Genomic DNA, 21240 nt, shown 5'->3' on the forward strand with positions numbered 1-21240 from the left:
GTTTATAAAAAAATGCAATTGTCTCTTGCCCCAAAGAAAAAATTGAAAAAAGTCAAAAGAAAAAAATGAGCTCCATGGAATGGGTGAAGTTCCAAAAAAAAGAAAAAATTCTGAAACAAAAGGGGGTTAAGAGACTTGTTTGCTAAGTATCAATTGCTTTAAGCTCCGGTTTTCATGAAGGACTACACTCAAAATCTTGTGCAACCAGTAGTAGCCGGCTCGGAGTACTTTCCGGGCAAAGGAGCGTCCACCCGGATGGTGACCGCAGCTGCCTTCATGGATTTCCGCTAGGACATAAGCAGCTTGGTCCTTGGGCAAGCATTTGAGAAGAGGGGTGGAGAATCCCTGCTTGAAGAGGTCGTTGTTAACTATGGTGTACCAGGAGGCGCACCGTACCAACTTCTTGGCTTCGGCCTTGTCCTCTGGCAACCATCCAGATCTGAGGTACTTGAGGATCGGGGACCTCCATTCTTCCTCCATGCTGACTGGCATCATGGTTTGTCCCATCGGACGATTGGGGTCAGCGACATAAGGGAGAGCTAGGGTTCCTTGAATAACCGTTCCATTCAGGCCAGGTTTCCCAGTGCTGGCTAATTTGGCCAGAGTGTCTGCTCTATCATTCTGGGCTCTAGGGACGTGGTGGAATTCTACTTTGGTGAAGGTCGAAGCCAGTCGCTTCAAATGGGCCAAGTACTGCTCTAGGATGGGATCTTTAGCTTGAGCTTCTCCATTTGCTTGAGAGACGACCAGAAGAGAGTCGCAGCAAACAAGGATCTCCTTTGCTCCTAGGTCTTGAGCTGTGACCAGTCCCGCAATGCAGACCTCATACTCTGCCTGGTTATTTGTGGTTGGGAAGTTAAAGCGGAGGGATTGCTCGACCACCATCCCGGTGCTGCTTTGCAGGACGATCCCAGCCCCGCCTCCTTCTTTGTTACTCGAGCCGTCTACGTTGACCACCCATGTAGTCTCGGCAGGGGGCTCCTCTTCATTTGTGAGTTCGACCAAGAAGTCGGCTAGGATCTGCGCTTTAATGGCTATCCTGGGCTCGTAGCGGATGTCGTGCTCGGAGAGCTCGATTGACCAGCTAACCATCCGGCCGGCCAGGTCGGGCTTGTGGAGGACCTGCCGGACCGGCTAGTCGGTACGTACCACGATGCGATGAGCCTGAAAATATCTCCGCAGCCGCCGAGCGGTGGTCAGTAAGGTCAGCACCACTTTCTCTAGCATCTTATACCTGAGCTCTGCCCCTTTCAAAGAACGGCTGACAAAATAGACAGGTAGTTGTACTCCTTCCTCTTCCCTGATCAGAACGGAACTTACTGCCTTTTCCCGTAGTGCCAAGTAAAGGTACAGGGTCTCTCTTGGTTTGGGGCTGGTCAGGATAGGAGGGGATGACAGGATTTCCTTCAGCAGGGTGAACGCGGCGTCGGCTTCTTCCGACCACTCAAAGGTTGCTCCCTTCTTTAGGAGTGAGTAGAGAGGAAGTGCGCGGAGGGCGGCCTTTAACAAAAAGCAGCCGATCGCGGCCATGCGACCCGCAAGCTGTTGGACTTCTTTGACAGTACGTGGGCTCTTCATATTCATGATCGCTTGACATTTGTCAGGGTTCAGCATGATTCCACGGTTGGTCAGCATGTATCCCAGAAACTTCCCGCTCCGAACACCAAAAGTACATTTGTCGGGGTTGAGGCGCATGTTGTGTTTCCTTAACTGCTCGAAGACGACCGCAAGGTCTGCTGCGTGATCTCCTCCCTTCGGGGTCTTGACTATGATGTCATCTATATAAACTTCGACCGATTTTCCCATCAAGTCTCCGAAGATCCGGGTCATCATCCTTTGATAGGTTGCCACTACGTTCTTGAGGCCGAAGGGCAGCATAGTGTAGCAGTAAGTGCCCCGATCGGTGATGAAAGCAGTTTTCTCCTCGTCATCCCTATGCATAGGGATTTGGTTGTAGCCTGAGTAAGCATCCATGAGAGAGAGGTATTCGTACCCGGAGGAATTGTCCACAAGTGCATCAATGCTCGGTAAAGGGAAAGGGTCCTTAGGGCATGCCTTGTTGAGGTCGGTGTAGTCGACGCACATGCGCCACTTCCCGTTTGCCTTCTTGACCAGGACCACGTTGGAGAGCCAAGTAGTGTCCTTGACTTCTCGAATGATCCCGGCCTGAAGCAACTCCGTAGTCTGCTGCTTGATGACTTGCTGTTTCTCGGCGCTCGTTTGCCTTTTCTTCTGAGCGACTGGTTTGAATTTCCGGTCGACGGATAGCTTGTGGCTGCAGAATGCAGGGTCGATGCCTGGCATATCCGCCGACGACCAAGCAAATAACTTCCCATTTGATAGCAGCAGCTTTTCCATGCGTTTGGAGAGGTCCCGGGGGAGGCCACGAGCTATGTTTGTGGTATTCTCCGGAAGGAGACCGACCTGAATAGGGCGAGACTCCCCGTCGGGTTTGAGGCGCTGATCGTCTCTGGACTGGTCCACTCGGGGGTCGAGGTCAGTCATGAAACTGGTGTGTTGAACGTGAAAGTTGTCACCCTGGTCGTGGGCTTTGGACTTCTTTCTCTTCCTTTCCTCCCTGGCCAGCCTGCAGCTGGAGTTGTAGCAGCTCCTTGCCATTTCGAGATTGCCGCGTACTGGTACCGCCCTTCCTGCCCAGGGGTACTTAAGCATCAGGTGGTGGGTGGATATGATCGCCCTGAAAGTGTTGAGGCTTGGCCTGCCAAGGATGGCGTTGTACGCCGTTGGACATTCCACCACCAGAAAGCGAGCTTTAATAGTCCTGCAAATCCTATGATCTCCCAGGGAAAGGCAAGTATCAAAATAGCCTAAGGGCAGGACTCTGTCCCCTGTGAACCCGGTCAAATCATGGTCGTAGGGGAGCAGGTCCTTCACCGATAGCCCTAAGCTTTTATAAGCGTCATAAAACATAATGTCAGCGGAACTACCTGTATCGATGAGTGTCCTTCGGATCTTACCATTGTCGATCAAGGCTTCAACGACGATGGGGTCATCCTCCTCGCCGGTATCTTCGCTGTAATCGTCTTCCGCGAAGGTGATGGCCACCTTCTGCCTTGGGGGGTGGAGGGACCCTGGACGAGGCCTTCCTGCCGCGGACATGATGACGCGGGTACTCCTTTTCCGGCTGTTGTTAGTGGGTCCTCCTGCGGCCCAGCCTCCGGCTATCGAACCAACGCTGACTAGGTTGTTTCCATGATGCCTTCTAACTTCATCCCGGCCGTGTCGGTCGGGGCTTCTTCTACGTTCTCGGCTTCGTCCGCGGCGCTCTGGGCTTTGGCGGCGGGGTGGCGTCCTGTCTTGCCGATCGGGCGATCGGCGCCTGGGAGGGGTTCGGTGCCTTGGAGGGGTTCGGGCACGGTGTCTTGGTGGGGTCGGTGACCGTCGGGGGGGCGGTGAGCATGGTCGTGGGAGGTCACCTGATGACATGGCCACATATCTAGATAACCTGCCTGCTCTGATCAGCTCCTCCACCTTGTCCTTGAGATTCAAGCACTCGTCCGTGTTGTGGCCCGGGCTGTCGTGGAACTCACAAAATCTCTTAGAATCCAGCTTGTCCCCCCTCGTCATAAGTGGAGGGGGTCGGTCCCTGAGGTCGGTGGAGGCCTTCTCCCTCAGGATACGTGATAGGGAGGAGTTCAGTGGAGTGTAATTATCATACTTCTTCTTCTTCGGCTTCCGTTCGTCCTGACCCTTCCGTCGGGAGTCCCGGGCCGAAGGTTGGTCTTTATGCTCTTTCACCTTCGGCGGTCCTTTGATCGCGAGCGTCTGACTCGCGGCTCGTAGGGTTGCAGCATCCTCCGTATTTATGAACTTCTCTGCTCGGGCCAGAAATTCCTCTAGAGTGTTGGCTGGTTTTCCGTCCAGCGAGGTCAGGAAGGGTCCTGGAGCGAGAGCTGCGGTAGCTAGGACCAACCTAGTGTCGGGGAGGAGACCGGTGATATCCCCAGCCTCCTTGTTGAACCGGTTGAGAAACGCCTTCAGAGACTCCTTCTCTTTCTGTTTAACCAAAGCCAAGGTTTGTGCTGTCTTAGGTATATTGCGAACCGAAGAGTACTGGGATAAAAAGCAGGACACGACCCCGTTCCAGTCGTGAAGGGAGTTGCTCGGCAGGTTCTAGAACCAGTTCATGGGTCCCTTTCCGAGACTCATGGGGAAGCAGCGGCAGTATAAGGGGTCGATGGCCCCTGCATACTGCATCGCACCCATGAAGAAGTTCACGTGTTCTTGCGGGTTTGTGTCCCCTCGTAGAGTTTCACTTTGGGTCGGGCCCAGCCCTGGGGAAAGGGGAAAGTCATAATTTCTGGGGACAGTGGGCCTCCGATCGGTGCTGGATAGGAGACAAGAGCGTTGTTGGACCTGGGGCGGTTGTGAGTCCTGTCTCGAGTCGGGGAAGGACTCCTGCGCCTGGAAGGGCTCCTTCGGGGGGAGCGGTGTCTCTGTGGAGTATGGCTGGCCACCCTCTCCGCCGCGGGAGCTCGGCGGCGCTCCTCCTGGTAGTAGGGGGGTCGGATTGGGCCCCCACTCGTCTCTTCTTCCTGGGAAAACACGGGTTGGGGGCGCGAGTGAGTTTCCTGCTCCTCAAGTTGTCGCAGGCGTGCTCGGAGCATGCGAATCTCCTCTTGAGCGTCGCGAACCCTCAAGCTGCGGGCCTGTTCTCGTCCCGCCCCGTTGTCCTCTTCCATGGCTCGGATGCGTGCCTCCAAACGGCAGAGTGCCTCATGGGCCGTATGCGGGGTAATGGCCGCGGGCTCTGGTGAGCGAGGGGGCTGCGGTTGAGGAGTCGGAGGAGGGGGGTGCTGGGGTTGAGGAGGAGGAGTGCGGCGCTCTGTTCCTTCGTTGATAGTCTCTACATGGCCTTCAAGGGTTGGTACGGGGCGACGGGAAGTCTGACGTGTTTCCACCATAGTGTGCTGGCTGATGACTTGAGGCGACGGCACGCGGTGTTGGGAAGAGTTTTACCGGATCCCCACAGACGGTGCCAATTGATCTGGGAGAGACCAAGCTACCCGTTGACAAGGGGTAGGAGAGGGGATCTGGACGTGCTGAAGGACTCCAAAGCCGGTGAGGTCCCGGAAGGGGCTCCTGCAAGGCACTCCGATGCTGAAGTCAGTAAGTGAAGTGGTGAGTATAGAGAGAGTAGTGAGAATACGTTACCTTGTAAATGGAGGGGGTGCTCCTCTTATATAGTGGAGGTGAGATTAGGGTTTGAGCCATGCAACGTCATGCATGGCTGGTACGTAGGGTGAAGCCCGCCGTTGGATTACCTGCGGTAGCTGCGGTGGAACAGTGATCCAACGGCTTGGGGACCACTACGGATCTGCACCAGCCAACCTACCCCCTAGGGTGGTTGGCCTAGGTCAACCCCTACTAAGTGGGCCTTAGATCTTGTCTTTACCTTTAGGTGGTAGGTCCCATAGGTAGGGAGCTCCAAGGCTCCTTTAGAGCGTCCCCGGCAGGGACGTTCGGTGGGGTCCACGGTCGCTCTGGGTGCCCTGCCCGTCTTCGGTCAGGGCTCCCGGAACAATGAGAAATCAATTACTCAGATTTAAAATCCCAACAATTTCTCTCTTGCTTGAGATGAGCCTATTCCAATAATCAAAGTTTTCTTGTTGTAAACCTCTAGTGCTTATACAAAACGATGGTAATGAACCAGTTTCAAGCCATGGAGGCCGGAAAAATTTATTGTAGCTTGTATAGGAATGGTAATTTCCACCTGAAGATGGGGATCCCCGTGGGGACTACTTCTTTGGGACTCCGATCTTGGAGAACTTTGCCCCGTGTCAATGCAGATGGAGACGAAAATCCTCCGATAAGAATTTTGGGACGGGAATGAAGATCACTACCCCTGCCCTACGAAGTCCCCGCCCCGTATATATAAGTCAAAATACAATAATACACTTACAAATATTGAACTTGAATCTACTTCCCGCTTTAAAAGGTTTATTTTGCATAAATTTATGTATTTATATACTTAATTTAATTTTTTAATGAAATGTTAGGGATCCCGTAGATATCCGTGGGAAGATGGGGAACAGGATAGGGTGAAAATTCACTCCGCCCCAAGGAATAGGGATAGGGGCAGGGACAATAGAGAGATGTGGAGATGGAGAGCGGGAAGACACTCCCCGCCCCTATCCCGTGTGGGTGTCACCCCTAAGCTTGTATATGCACATATAATGCGTTTAAATGTTATAGATCAGAGCATATATATGCATAATTGCATGAGTAAAAGATGATGGTGAGGTGAGTGTAGTTATTGCATTGCAAAGCGTAGGCTTGAAATTTTGCTTGACCCAATGGTGAGTGTTAGTTCATTTTGCTTTTAAAGAAAGCCTTGTCCTAGAGGTGACCTTAATTCTTATTTTATTTTTTATTGTGAGACCTTGTCTTACAACCAATAGGTGATTACTTTTTCATTCAGTTGTTGTACTTGAACCCTCACATCTTCTTCTATATCATTTTCATCCACCTTTTCTATTAAGGTTCCGATCCCTGTTTCCACTGCTGCGCGATGATATTGTAGGGGTTTTTATTCCCCAGACTTAGTTCTTGATTTTCTCTGTTTTCTGTTTGGGCGTTTGCCCCTTTTTATCAAATAAAAAAAATTAAGGTTCCTACTTTTAGACCCAAAAAAATTTTAAAAGAAAAAGACCCAAAAAAAAGAGTTTCCTACTTGAAGTTGAAGATTTTGAAGCGGAAGTTGTTAATTGAATACTATACTATATATAGTTGGAGTTTCTATATAGCACCAATCACTACATAACATGTACGAATAAATAGCGTAAGAGAAATACCCAAAAAAATTGGCTGATCAATTTAATTTAAAGTTTTAATATATTTTATATTGGTTGGTGTAATTAATTGAATGTATGATAAAACTATACATCATCCATATGGTGATTGGTGACTCTTCTACTTTTGACAAATTTCAAACCGATTTTAATGTTTCCGTCGGAAAAATTATCATGATCAATATGGTGACAAAGAAATATATACTTACAATTGTAAAATAAAAACAGTGTTAATTATACTAGGCACATTTTTAAGGTAATACTTACCAGAGACGTAGATCATAAAAAAGTATAAAGAAAATTGGGGTGAGTTGAATAGTAAAATGTAGTGCATTCATAATTCCATCAAACTCGAGAGTATATGGTGAATTTGTTCAAAGACATGATTCATTCAAATTCATAACATTTTCCGATTCATTTACACTCTTTTATCCTCTTTTCAATTATACTAAACATCACACCTCTTAATTTATCTCATTTCTTCTCATCTCACTTTTCTCCTTTCATTTCCACTTAAAATGGATTGTGAGTGACACTTGATTGATTTGCTCATTTTAAACTATTCAGTCACACTTAAAATGGATCTTGAGTGACATACACATGGGATCAAAAGATCACATATTCAAGGAACGTCAACACTTTCAACTCAGACCGGCACACTTCATACAAAACGCAGTCCTATTTTACTCAGCAAAAGAAGCATCGATTAACTTATTAGTAAATTCAAAGTATCCATCTTTGATTTCCTACTAAGGCCGTTCACTCACATCACTTGGGCAACCACACCACCAGAGCACCCAAAAATTAGCCCCTTCACTACCTTCTTACCGTACGCAGCCAAAAAAATTCCTCCCCAACTACATTCTTGCATGCCAACTCCATCATTACCCTCAGAACAAACCCCTCTATGAAGTGAAACTCATAGCACTTCGTACATCATCTTCGCTATTCAACCAGTGTCCCTAATCAGCTGTTGTCAAAAATAGGTAACCCCCTCCCCACAGAGAATCCTCCACTGTCAAATTCTATCAACTCTTCACTTCATCACACAATTGGGGACCTAAGAAATGCTAGGAGTTGGAACAATGACAATAAACCTCCATAATGTAAAACTCAGGATTCAGCACTTCGTAAATCAAGAACAAATCACAATCCAATTCATTAATCTACACTGTTTACCCAGTATCCCTAATCAGCTATTGTCACAAATCAGTAACTACCCCCCTACCACAGGACACCTCCACTGTCAAATTCCATCAACCCTTCTCTCCTTCACAAACAATTGGGGAACTAGGAGAAAAATGCAGGAGTTGGAACAATGACACCCTAAAATATATTAAAAAAAATGTTTGGTTGAAAACTACATTCAATTACCAGAGAAAATTATCGACCAGAAGACCATTAATCACTGAACAATTACTTGCAATGACATCGAAAGTATGCTAAAAATGTGTTCAATTGCAAAGCACGAAGATAATCCCATAGGAGTAAAAGCCAATAGAGCAGCAACATAAACTCAGAAATTAACCGAACTTTCAATAAGTTGCAATGACCGAAGTACTAATTTCCATAAAATGCAAAACAGGTTAAATTGTTGAACAAATTGTTGCAATGATACGATGAACACGAAGTAATTTCTCAAAAAATGACAACCCACAAAGAGAATCCATCGAGCAAAGCAAACGCCAGTTCGATAACAACATTGACTACTAAAAATTAATCTAAAGGTTCAACAACATAGCAAAACATCATAATTTCCATAACAAAATCTTCAACAATCCCAATTACTGAATATATAATCCCATCAAAAACTAAAATTCAACTGATATAAAGTACTCGCACATGATGAAAACGAGAACGAAAAACAGGTATTTAATCAATACCTCCGGCCAGGGGCACCGGCGCCGGCACCGCGACCGTAGGCAATTTGCTGAACCGGAACTGGATCAACCTGAACAACACCTGGAATCTCCGCCATGCCGAGAGCAGCAAGCATTTCAAGAGTCTCCTTATCAACCGCGATATGATCAGTCTTGATGGCGGATTCATCAGGGACGAAATCCATGCGGCGTTCACGCTCCTCCTCCTGAAGCTTGAGCGAGATTCCACGAACTGGACCCTTCTGGATGCGCTTCATGAGATGGGTGGAGAATCCGGCGATCTTGTTGCGGAGCCTCTTGGATGGGATGAGAGCAACCTCCTCGAGGATCTTCTTGTTCGTGTGGAAATCCAGTGTCATGCGAGAGTAGTACCTCTCGATAACTTGACGAGAGGACTTCTTCACTGTCTTTGTGCGGACGCGACCCATTTTCCGATCTGGAAGTGGCGGAGACTGCGGCGGCGGTGGGGAGAGGAGAGGGAGAGAGCGCACGCAATGGGATTAGGGTTTTGCAGAGGCGCGGTGGAGTGAAATGGAATTGAGTATATATGGTGGGAAGGAGATAGGGTTAGGTGTTTTTGATAATGGGCCTGGTCCATTTGTGACTATTGTCTTAAAAAAAATTTTAAAAAAAATACTCTTGACCAAAAACAAAATTACTAAACAAAACTTTTGTTTTTTTAATAACAAAACTATTTTTAATTAAGTAATCTTTATGCTTTTAGAAAAAAACACTCTTATATATTTATGTTTTTCTATAACCGTGACACTAATCTCTCACCTCATGATCAACGCACTACGCAACTAGGAGTGACCAATATATTTTTCTTCATTCACAAGAGTTGAGATTTGAACCTCCAACTACTTGCTTGAGATGAAGTGGTGACCTTGTTAATTACTAGGATGCATTTTCAAACTATGAATTTGTATATTTAATGCATATATGGTTACAATAATTTTTTCATCTATAAAAGGCACTCATGGTTAAGGGTGGAAATAGGGCAGGCCGAGCCAGACTTTGTGTGGCCCAAGTCTGGCCTGCATTCTCTTTTCGGGGCCCAAGCATGGCCTCTGGCCTATCAATAGACCAAATTTTAAGGCTTGGCCCAACCTTTTATAAGGTCTGGCCTGACCTACAAGCCTACTTAAAAGCCTATTTAACATAAAGTTTCACCAAAAGAAGGTCATTAGACCAGCGGGCTAATAGGCTGACGGGCTAATAGGCCTTTTTATATATCATTGCATTTTCTTTTCAAATAAATTAACATGTATATCATTACATTTCAAAGAATAAAACCTCTATTATTGTAAACAAACACAACTAAAATTAAATTATATATAATTATATTATATTTTTTATATTATTAATAAAAATAATAGATAAGTAGGCCGGTCTATTAGGCTAAATAGACTTTTTTAATTGATTGGGTCTGGCCTTTTAAGTTAAACAAGCATTTTAAAAAACCTAAGCTGTACCTTTTTAATAAGCGAGTCAGGTCGGACCGAGCCTCAGACGAGCCGAGCCATAGGCCCCTGACGAGCCGCCTGACTATTTCCACCCCTACTCATGGTTAAAGCAGTCTCATGTTTCTAACACAATTCCTTGTCCTAAACCATCACATCATCACCATGGTTAATAACTCTTTTAACTTGAATCAGCATAACACCGAGAAAGAAAATATTCCAAAATGTTATATCAAAATCTTGTTAATATTAGAGGTTAGAACATTTTTTTAAGCCATACAATTATATTAAAATGAAGTACAAATGGTACTTCAACCAATACAAGGTGAGAAAAAATAACAAGTAGTAAGGAAAGCTAAAGACAAACAAAATTACATCTCAAGCTATCCTCATTCCTCATAAAAGAAACCCCTTGGAAGAAGACTTGAAAAAATGTCTCATTAAAACCTAATTTTAAAACATAATTTATCTATCTATAATCTATAATCTATCTATCTATAATATATATAAAAGCAAAGTTTTGCAGCCTTAGGGGCAAAAAAGTCCTTCAACAATTTATTCCAATGACTATGAGAGCTGGGCATGGATATTTTTGTAAAAAGTTATTTTATTTCACTCAGATTTGATCTCAGCCGTTCATTCATATCAGTTTCACTACATCTTTCATTCAAGGAATTTATTAAATTTGTGAAAGGATTTTCAGTTTCAACAAAATACAGACTCTTCCTTTTCTCCTACTCTCAGCCGTTTCTAGGTTTCAAGTTCGTTTAAAACCTTTCTCTCATACACTGCTTCTCCTTGCTCCAACGATTGCCCTCTAGATCGATTTCCAGCACCTCCTCCGTCTGGAACACCCTCATCATCGGCTTCATCTGCGACTAGGAGCCCCTCGACGCCCTCCTTCTCTACGCCCACGTGAGAGCCGCCACTTCCCCCCACCCACTTCGATTCCTACAGAGAACCCCCAACATATGCCTCGCGGATTTGATTCTTTTGTGGTCGATGGGTTTCTTTGGAGCTCCTTCAAGCCACGTTTGCAATTGAGATATTATGACCCCTTGATTTCTGACGTTTTCACTCGATCAGAAGCATCTTACTGTGAACTGAAGCAATTAACAGTAGTCGCTCACTCTTCAGGTTTCATTCGCAACCCTAACCTTTAGTTTCTCTTAATTACTTGATTTCCAAAATCTTCCCCTGTGCCCTGTTGGTCTAGATTAGCTTAACTTTGATATAGCTACATAATACAATTTCTTGGACTTTGTTTGCAGTTTTTCAGTAGATTAGGGGAGACTGTTTAGTTTTCAATTTTTCATCATGTGTATCATTTTACAGGTTGGGGACAGCGGTGCTTTTCCTCAAGTGATCAGGTTATTTCTCTTCCATTTCTTAATTTTGATATTGCTATAGAATACAATTTCTTGGACTTGGTTTCCTCAAGTGAATTTTTTTATAGCATAGCCATTATCTATACTTGATATTGGGGTAGATAATATATGGTTATCAATCTTGATTTTTTATTAAGAATTATTGTTATCAATCTTGACTGTTTAACTTTTACCTTCTTTCCATTTCAATTTTCATCTATCGACTTTCACAATTTTCTGCCATTTGTTCTTTCCATTTCAGGCGGTGATGAGTGGTGAACTTTGGAAGCGTTATCTTCTTCGACATTGGTATGAACCCTTAGTTATATGCCTTCTTAAATTTTGGTTCTTATGTTTTTACCTTTTGAGATCAAAATGATTTCTTTCTCTTCTGTGGTCCTAAATGTGATATTGATGGCGCACCTGGCGACAGAGTTGCAGCAACGGTTGCAACGCAGCCCCGTCCCCTCTCTGCTGATATGAAATCGGTGTCTGCAGAATTTAATCGCTCATGGATTTGCCTTTGGCCATAGAGGAAGAAGGATCAACTTGAAGGTAACCTACAATGTTATGTACTTCTTTCTTTGGTTTTGATTGATATTATACCTTTTAAAGCTGAATGATGAAAGTGAAATAGATCGATTAACCTTGAGGATGATGACACAGTGAATGTTGAAGCTTTCATCAATGAAACATCATTCTTGGCTAGCAATGGTCAGCATGAAGTACTGAGTTTAAAGTGCAAGGTCTGCTATTCCATGTATTTTTTGTTATTTATATGATTTTCTTCTCTTGATTTTCCTTTGTTTGCATTTGTAGTACATATGTATTGGATCACTTTCTTTTGTTCTTCACAAATCAGGTGCTTCATTCTTCTGTTTGTGCTTCTCTGGGAATTTTCAGAAATCTCCAACCAAATATCAAGTGAGTAAAATTTTTTTATTTGCAGTACATGTTTTGTCCTTCTTCCCTCACTGTGTTTGTTGTTCTTCCCTCTGTGTGTATTATCCTTCACTACTATTGTGTCTGAAATTGCAGCCCTTGCTGCTTTACAGATTACAATCCTGCAAGTGTTTCTCCTCTTTTTGTACCCTTTTTCTTTGACTAAATTGCATGCAAATGTTGGTGCTCTTATTCTACTTCCATATATCTAAATTGAACCCTTTAACCTTATTCTACAGCTTCGTTTTAACCTCTTTTCTTTCTTTTCTTCTAAGTTGAAATCATATAACTATTAAGTCATGCTATTTTTCATTTAACTATTTCTAACTTTTGAAAAATGGGGAGAGCTTTGCTATTGCTAACTACCACTGCACTTGCAATTACTATTCTGTAAGCAAGGTAAAAGAGTAGGAAGAAAGAAATGATTTAGCCAAATAAGACCTGACTTGAAGGTTATCAGCCCCAAGTACCAATTACCATGTTTGGCTGAGATCTACCAAAAAAAAGTGAATGTGAAGAAAAGGCAATAAGACAGATTATTATTGGTCAATGAATGAAGATGCTTGCAGCCTCCAAGCTTCCGCATGTGCTTTCCTTCAGTGCCATTATTATTGACATGAAATTAGGTTTAGGGGCATGGATAGGAATAGACTGCCACCATTGTTGACTGTTTTGGTGTGTTCGGTATTCTGAGATTGATTTGTAGGAAGTAGGCTTTGGCCTCCACTTTAAATGTTTGGAAAGATTTGAGTTGTCATTGTGGATCTACAATAAATATTAAATAGTTATATTTTGTTTCTGACTGTGAAGGGCAGTTTATTATATCTTTCTTTCAATTTTTTAAATTTTGGAGTTCGTTTGTAACTCTCAAACTTATTTCTTCAGTTAAGAGCATTCTTGAAATAAGATAAAAAATATTAAAGCTGTGCAATTGATAGCTGCAAATTTGATTTTGCTTTGCAAATTAAGCTATTGATTACTATATTATGAGTAACTGTGTGAGTAATGGAGACTTCTTACTGGTGTGTAATTGGAGGTAGAAACAAAGTGAAATTACCTGGAAATTAAAACATTAAAATGTCACAATAGAGATAAAGAATGTGAATCTAACAACACAAACAATTGAGAGAGTTTGAAAAGAAAAAAAAAGGGAATGTCTTGCCGAGTGATATAGCATGGAAGGCTTTGGATTTTGCAAGTTGTGTAGCATCCCTATGTTCCTCTGTTACTGTTACTTCAGCAGAAGGAATTCTCATCTTCCATTGAATGAGAGTTTAAATTAGACCAAGAGTGAAAAATCAGTAAAGCCTATGGTAATATGAAACTAAAATAGTGCACAATATAAAAATAGAGCAGGGAATATAAAAGCACCAATGGTAATATGAAACATTCATAATGAAAATGTTACATAGCCCGTGTGCTATACCACAAAGCTAAGAATAAATATATTTACCTTCTTTGCAACATTTGTGTTCAAGGTAAGAACATGACATAGTAAGTGACAGAGAAAGTATTACAAAATCCAATAGAGTCCAAGAAACCCAGTTCACTTGTTGTAGCAATAACCATGAGTTTTTCCTCTGTAAACATGGTTAGAAACTGACATTAACATCAAGACTTGAATGTATCAACCAAAAAACTAACATTTATATGTGGTGTAAATTTTTCATTTGATGATATTGACTATGTGGGGATGAACTCTCAACTATTTAACATACAACTTGCAATAATTTCAGGGAAAAAAAAGCTAAAACATCCAAAGTTGAAGTATTATGAAGCATCATAAGCACATTTTTTTGAAGAAATTCAGCAACCAACCTGTTAAAGAATTACAATGTGTTCCGTTTCATACTCTTGTTGCTAAGAAGAGCAATGTAACTGCTGCTGAGTAGAGCAATGTAACTCATAATTAGAGAAAATGAGGCAGTGCACAAAATCTTGATGAACTCCATCATTACTGTGATTCAGAAATTTTCTGACTTTCCTCACTCGCTTCAAATGGCTAATGTATCTTTTATAAATTTTGCTGTTTTTATATACCATATCTGATTGAGCAGAAAAAAGAAACAGCCATGAGGAACAACCATATTCATAAGCAATTTAAGAACAGATCATGTTCAAGTATAAACTGAATTCAGCGAAGAATGAATAAGGATTGAGATGCTCACCTGGACAATACAGACAATTAGTATAAATATAGAATTCATTCCAAGACAATCAATTAAGGCACTGCTTTCCATGAAATAAGAAACGATGCAAAATTCGGAGGCACGGGACGACAATGAAAGCCCTTATCGTCAATCCCTTTACGTTCTAATAAAGGAAAACGTGAATGAAGTCCCAATGAAAATTCCAGAACAACAAAAGAAAGGCATAGAAGAAAATGGGCCGAAAGGAGAAGGTGGGAAAAAGAAAGTAGGGAGAAAAGAGAAGAGTGTTCTTACTTGATTGAAGATGGTGGAACGCAACCTGTTGCAAATCAGACATCAGAAATGAAAACATTAGGAATTATGGAATACAAAAGTCCGAGTTTGTAACGAAAACGTGAAAGAGGTTCGACAATGAAAATTTCAGAACGACTAAAGGAAGGCATAGAAGAAAATGGGTTGAAAGGAGAAGGGATGAGAAGATTGTTCTTACCGGATTGAAGATCAGAGCTCCCCAGCCTCCGTGTTCCTGTCACCACGCTTTAAATCACTTTGCAGACCGTAGAGCCTCCATAGAGTTCAAATCTCTCTCATGTGAGCAGCGGTGCGTTAGGTTAAGGGGGAAAGAAGAGGTAATGAAATTTCTCTTGCACAGGGGATCCATTTGATTTTTAAAACGGAAACGCTGCAGAAAGAAGAAACGGTGGAAGAAAGAAGAGCATTGTAAGGCCCGAGTTTTTAAGTTTATGCTAAGTGAATAAACTTCTTATTCACGATTAGGGTTGATGTAATGTGAAGGGAAACCTGAACGAAAGTTTATTAAATGAAATATATTTATGAAGGAGAAAGTTCAGGAAAAGTTCAAGGATTTCATTATGATCGTTAAAAGTTATAGCACGAACGTTTTACGCTTAAACCTAGGTCAGAAACCCTAGTATATAGCTAATTTTCACTTTTAGGCACGATGGCAGTTAATTCCAAAAATCTTCAGAGAAATGTTAGAACTTCTCTTTTTCCATATATCACGATCGTGTCGAGGCGAAACTCTAGGATCTACGAACGTCCGATTCCAATCATCGGAAGTTTGCCGAAACCGAAACCCTGGTATTTCAAAACCCTAGAATCACCCGACTATGGGGACTTTATCTATTCAGAGCTTAAAATGAATATTCTACACGCGTACACCCATTTCTCTTGATGATTTCAATCTTTCTTCCGAAGGAAGTTTTCTATTCCGACATTCGATGCAAAAAGCAACTTATCGGGTAAAATAGTTTTATACCGACTATGCATTAGTTGCCAAAAATACAAGGAGACCTCTTTATAGTTTTGGAATTCTTTTGCCAAAACATATCTATTAATTCACGGAGAATGTCGCCGGAAAAATCAGATTCGCGAAACTTTCATTTTCCCGCGAATTTCCAACCTTTATATATAGCAAAGAAAGGAAGAAAAACTCAAATTCTCCTCCATTTTCTCTCCTCAAATCCGCGAGCTCATCCAAGGAAGAAGGAAGAAGAGTTTTTGTTCAAACCTTGCTTGATCGTCGATCAATCAGTTGCTGCTTCAAGGCTTCGAGGTATAGTCGCTAATCCTTACCTCCGATCGCTTTTTCCATAGCTTTTCTGTAGAGTTTTCTGAGTGGATAGTTTATGGGTTTTTGCAAAACTATCCTGAATCTTTCATTTCTGATTCTAAACCTCTTCTATATGTGCCCAAGATCATTTCTGCCGGATTAGATTTTCCGTTATGTCGCCGGAATTCCGCCGGAATCAATTCTAGCCTAAAATACCCATTTATGTAGTTTTTGAGTAAAGTTCCAACCTTTAGGCTGTAAACTATCGCCTTAGCTTAGTGTTAGTAGGATTAGTTGTCATAAACGTCGTTAGTAACGTCCCTGCAAAATTTTATTTTTGGGATTTCAGTTTTGAAAATCCTAAGTTAAAAATCATGACCAAAATACCCCTGCGACAGTTTTTGATCCGATAATTTTTCCGAGTTCAGAATACCCTTAGTTACGGCTTATGAAAGCATAGGAACCAAGTTTGATCGAAGAAAAATCGAGCCCCTTAATTGTGTAAAGTGGCCGAGCCTATTAGAGGGGGAGGAGGAAAATTTCCTTTTCCGAAAACTTGTCTTTTCACGCTAGATTATCGTACCTTAGAGTATAGATTACTTCGAGTAACCTTAGTAAGTATCGATAGCTTAGTTTCCGATAGATTCTGATAGTATTTATGTGACTTTGCTTTAAAGGAACTTTTGAGGAATTTCCTGAGGAGCAACGCTTTGCTTGTGAGGAAGAGTTAGAAGATAATCCTGGAGAATCTGCAGGTGAGGGCTTCTCACTGAATCTCTAGTTAATGCTTAGGGTCGATGTTTCGACATTGTTTACTGTTTATGCACTGAGATTGTGTGTGATTGAAAATGTTTTCTGAGGCTTCGGCTGACAATGTAGATGATTCATCTACTGAATGTTTTTGAAGATTGACTTACATGCTATGTGCTATGTGGGTAATCTAGGATGTGTGGTGCATGCTTTATATGCTAAGTGCTAAGTGTTAATGTTGAGATTTCTTGATATATGACATGTTGTTGATTGTGATGATTTAAATATGCTTTACACTGGAAATCTGAGATTCTGAATGGTGAGAATAGCGGGCAGGTCATGCCAATTTTATTTTGAGAGTTTTGAGAAAGTTTGATAGGACGAACGAGGTTCGGGCCTTGATTTTGTTTAGTGGATCGAGACATCCTCTGGAAGCGACTTGGGATTGGGAGATCCTGCAAATGTATAAGACTTGCGATAAGACAAAATGGAATCTATTTTATAAAGAAAACTCATAAGACCTTAAATAACCTCTAAATCTTTAAGTAATGATAACAACCTCGAAGGAAGGCATTGGAAGTGAAATCTTAATTTTGGAAAACGAGGAGTGTCGTCGGATCCAAGTGTTGAGTATGTTGTCGTTGTGCTGTTGGAGCAGCGTTTGATGTTGTGCTGTTGGAGCAGCGTTTATTGTTGTGCTGTTGGAGCAGCGAGTGTTGTTGTGCTGTTGGAGCAGCGAGTGTTATTGTGCTGTTGGAGCAGCGTGTGTGGTGGTGCTGTTGGAGCAGCTATGTGTCGTTAGGAAGTGTGTCTTTTGGTCGCAGAATCGACTTTACCTTAGGGTAAGCTTTTAGAGACTTTAACTTCCCTAGAACACGTGGCGACGTGTCGAGTGAGGTCGGAGACGTTGTTTGACTAATCATTTTGCATACATGCAACATTAATGAGGTATTAACACAGGACGTACTCTAGACCTCGTCGGTTTCCAAAATGGTCATAAGACCCGGAATGCCGTGAAAGAGCGTTTGTAGACATCTCTTGTAGCAGACCGAAATGGCAGACCTACGGGTTTACTGCTGATCTGACTACCCAGTGGGAGTAAGAGACATCACGGGCCGAAATGGCACCACCGTGGCTGGTGAAGGGCTGATCCGATGATGTCCATCCGTTCCGGATTGCATATTGGTTGACTGGGTTAACCTGCATACATATCACGCAACATGCATACTGACTTAGTTGATGAGTGTGGTTGCTATTTGATAAACTTACTTGGAACATGCTAATTGTTATTATTGTCATTATGATTTTGTGGAACATGCAACCCTAGGAATGATATCTCTAGTTATAAGCCTAAGTGGCTATCTATTAATTGTACCTATTGGGTTTATTATCTACATAGTTCTTTAGAGTTGACCCTCGCGTCTTCTGTGTGTGTTTTGGCGGACAACGCCTTTTGTTAGATGAATATTGCGGACTGGTACACCATGGTCCACCCTTCGGGGGGGATTAGGTATGAGATGATCGATCAGGACGACCCCGGGTCGTGGGTGGTTGACCCCGCGAGCCACCGAGCGACGTATTCGGGGCGTATCATGGAGGATCACGTGGACGGTGGAGGACTCTTGAGGTCAGGAGTGTTGAGGCGATGCTCTATCAGCTTCAACTTGCCACCGGACGTTCACTGCGGACCAGGATTCGGAGGAGCACCGCCGCCACCGTCATCTTCAGAGGAGGAGGATCCCTCAGAGGAGATTCCAGTGGGAGTGCCTTCGGCAGGGTCTAGTGCACCCTCCGTTGCGATCATTGATGATCAGGGTTCGGGCCCTAAGCCCGTGAGTCCAGCGTCGGAGCGCACTGCGGTTGCGAGGGGAGGACGGATAGGGTTAGTAGACTTGGTCGTTCTGGATTCTAATTCAGACGACAATCATGCTAGCACATAGTTTTGAGTGTTGGTATGAGCTCCTCGAGTTAGGATTAGTGTAGGAGTAGAGTTTTAGCTCTGACAGTCTTGCTTCATTTGTTACGTAGGGGACAGGGTAGATCCGCCTATAGCTTTTTGTGTGGTTTCCTTATGGGAATCACAGAGAGTTGGTTGGACTTAGGAGGTCTTATTTTCAGGCCATTGGGTCAGCTGATTCTCAGTTTTGAGGGATGGTGTTGCGGGCACTTCACCCTTTTCTTTTGGTTTGTATTTATTGCCTTCGGGCGTTACACTTTTCTTTCCGTCACTGGAGGTTTACTCGTGACGAGGTTACTACTACAGCGGGGGCTGTTTATATATTGTATATTAGTTCTGTTTATTGTTATCGTTGGGTTTTATTTAATTCAGTCTTGTCTTAGTTATTATCGGAAAAAAAAATATTCACGTTTTTCCGCATTAAGTTTATTTTGGTTACTAAAGTGACGCCACCGAAATCGGGGTGTTACAAGCATGAAACTGAAACGCTGCAGAATGAGAAACCCAAAAGAGCAAAAGGGTGGAAGAATGAGCAGCAAATCTGAAGCGTTCCAACAAAGTTATGAACGGCCAAGATTTCATCTTTGGAGAATAATGTGCACGTTTACTAAAATACCCATGTTAAAAATTAATTTGATGTGTAATAAATTGCTGAATGACAAAATTGCCCTCAAAGCTGCAGAAACTCTCCATTTATATATAGTACTAGTACTTTGACCCGTGCGATGCACGGGGGATATTCATTTATGTTTTTGTGTGTTTTTTTAAGATATTTTAAGGATTAAAAGAACTAAATTTATTTTAGATTTTTTTTTCAGTGAATAAATTGTAATGGATCTAAGAATTCATAAATTTATATATATATATATATATATATATTTTTACTGAATGATTGTATTTGGTTTTTTGAGTTGCTATTTTGTTTTTATTTTTTGTAAGGTTATTATGGCATTCATATCAAATTTAATGTTGAAATCACAAACTTCAATTGCTAAAGAATAATATTCATATTTATTTATATATTTTATAAATATGAAAGTAATATTTTATGTCCTATGGAATTCAGTAACTGATATTATAATTCCAAAAAAAAATTATCATGTCCTATAGAATTCTATAACTAATACTTTTTTCTTTTATTTGGTGTTTAAATAAGATTAGTAAAAAATTTATCATGGCATTCATATCAAATTTAATGTAAAAGTCTCAAAATGTAATTGCTAAAGATTAATATTAATTTACATATTTATAAATTTGAAATAATTTAGTGTGTCCAGCAGAATTCCATATTGATATTCAGTTTTGTAAGATTAATATTAATATTAATTACTAACAATTTTTCTTGTACTATAAAATTTAATAATGTATTTTTTTTATTTGGGTTGTTACTAATATTAACTAAAATATCTAATAAGAAATTTGTTTCCAAATGTTAAAAAAAAAACTCTAATAAGAAATTAGGTAGGTCCAAGGATTAGTAGAAAGTTTATTTTGTCTTTCTATAAAATTTAATGTAAAATCCCAACCTTGAATTTCTAAAGATTAATACAATATAAAATCCGAAATAATTCATCATTTGTTAAAGTTATATTTTGAGCTTCAGAGTGTCTTCTGTTGATACTCCTCTCTCAGCTCAAGGCCAGCACCACCATATTCTCAGGTCAACCATGGCAGAACACTGCCACCGAGCGTCAAAAGATCTTCATTCTGGATTTCGAGAAGAACACTTCATATTAGATATTTGATCACCTTTACTAAAGTCGGAATTAAATGTCTTTCCTAGCCTATTAAAAATATTATCTAGAGTGTTATCCTCGTATAATGGTGTCTGCCGGTCACCAATGTTTCTCTTGTACCATGATCCTGTATGTTTTGAACACAAAACATGTAATATAGGACCTCAAACGCGAATTGCATTACATAATTATATTCACCATTTCTCACCTAAAACCACAAATTGAATTTTATGTAAATTTAACAAATAAAGTAATGGGACTGATTTTCTCTTTATTGTGATTGAAAATTGGAAGTGAAAGGCAGATCTAGCGTGTGGCTACAGATGAGTCGTCTGTGGGGTGCATACTCTACAATCAATTGGTATGAGAAAAGAGTGATCATGAGGGAGGAACTTAGTTTTAGCACAGAATCCATTTACTTATGCTATGAAAAACCGGTTAATTCCCGAGTAAAAGTCGAGGTTGGAGATAGATGGTCAATAAGAGTTAGTGAGGAATAGTGGAAATGTTCCACAATAACTCTGTTAGTGCTGCCCTTATTCATTTCAATTAAATTAAATACTTCCACAATGGCTCAGCATTACATTAAATACTTGCACACAAAAAAATG

At 41.8% G+C, this 21240-nt stretch overlaps 2 protein-coding genes and 1 long non-coding RNA gene across 6 annotated transcripts; 1 reads left to right on the forward strand and 2 right to left on the reverse strand.

Moving 5' to 3' along the window:
- Positions 1–1134: 1134 nt before the first annotated feature.
- Positions 1135–4925, reverse strand: LOC130719225 (uncharacterized). The gene is made up of 2 exons (XM_057569857.1): positions 4362–4925; positions 1135–4017 (listed from the first exon to the last, which is right to left on the reverse strand). Exons 1-2 carry the CDS (start codon positions 4923–4925, stop codon positions 1135–1137), a joined length of 3447 nt encoding a protein of 1148 aa, XP_057425840.1.
- Positions 4926–8501: 3576 nt separating this feature from the next.
- Positions 8502–9224, reverse strand: LOC130720311 (40S ribosomal protein S17-4-like). Its single transcript, XM_057570940.1, has one exon. It carries the CDS (start codon positions 9118–9120, stop codon positions 8689–8691), a length of 432 nt encoding a protein of 143 aa, XP_057426923.1. The 5' UTR covers positions 9121–9224; the 3' UTR covers positions 8502–8688.
- Positions 9225–10863: 1639 nt separating this feature from the next.
- On the forward strand, positions 10864–14487 carry LOC130720997 (uncharacterized). 4 transcript variants are annotated; one of them, XR_009013314.1, is made up of 6 exons: positions 10864–11292; positions 11785–11831; positions 11956–12077; positions 12189–12268; positions 12385–12446; positions 14201–14485. It is a non-coding gene; the product is annotated as an uncharacterized LOC130720997 (long non-coding RNA). The 4 variants fall into 4 exon arrangements; XR_009013313.1 differs by having other exon boundaries at positions 12189–12446; positions 14201–14487; XR_009013312.1 differs by lacking the exon at positions 14201–14485 and having other exon boundaries at positions 12385–13266.
- The last annotated feature ends 6753 nt before the right edge of the window (positions 14488–21240 follow it).

The sequence above is a fragment of the Lotus japonicus genome, chromosome 5 (genome assembly GCF_012489685.1).
Source record: "Lotus japonicus ecotype B-129 chromosome 5, LjGifu_v1.2".
Classification (NCBI taxonomy): Eukaryota; Viridiplantae; Streptophyta; class Magnoliopsida; order Fabales; family Fabaceae; genus Lotus; species Lotus japonicus.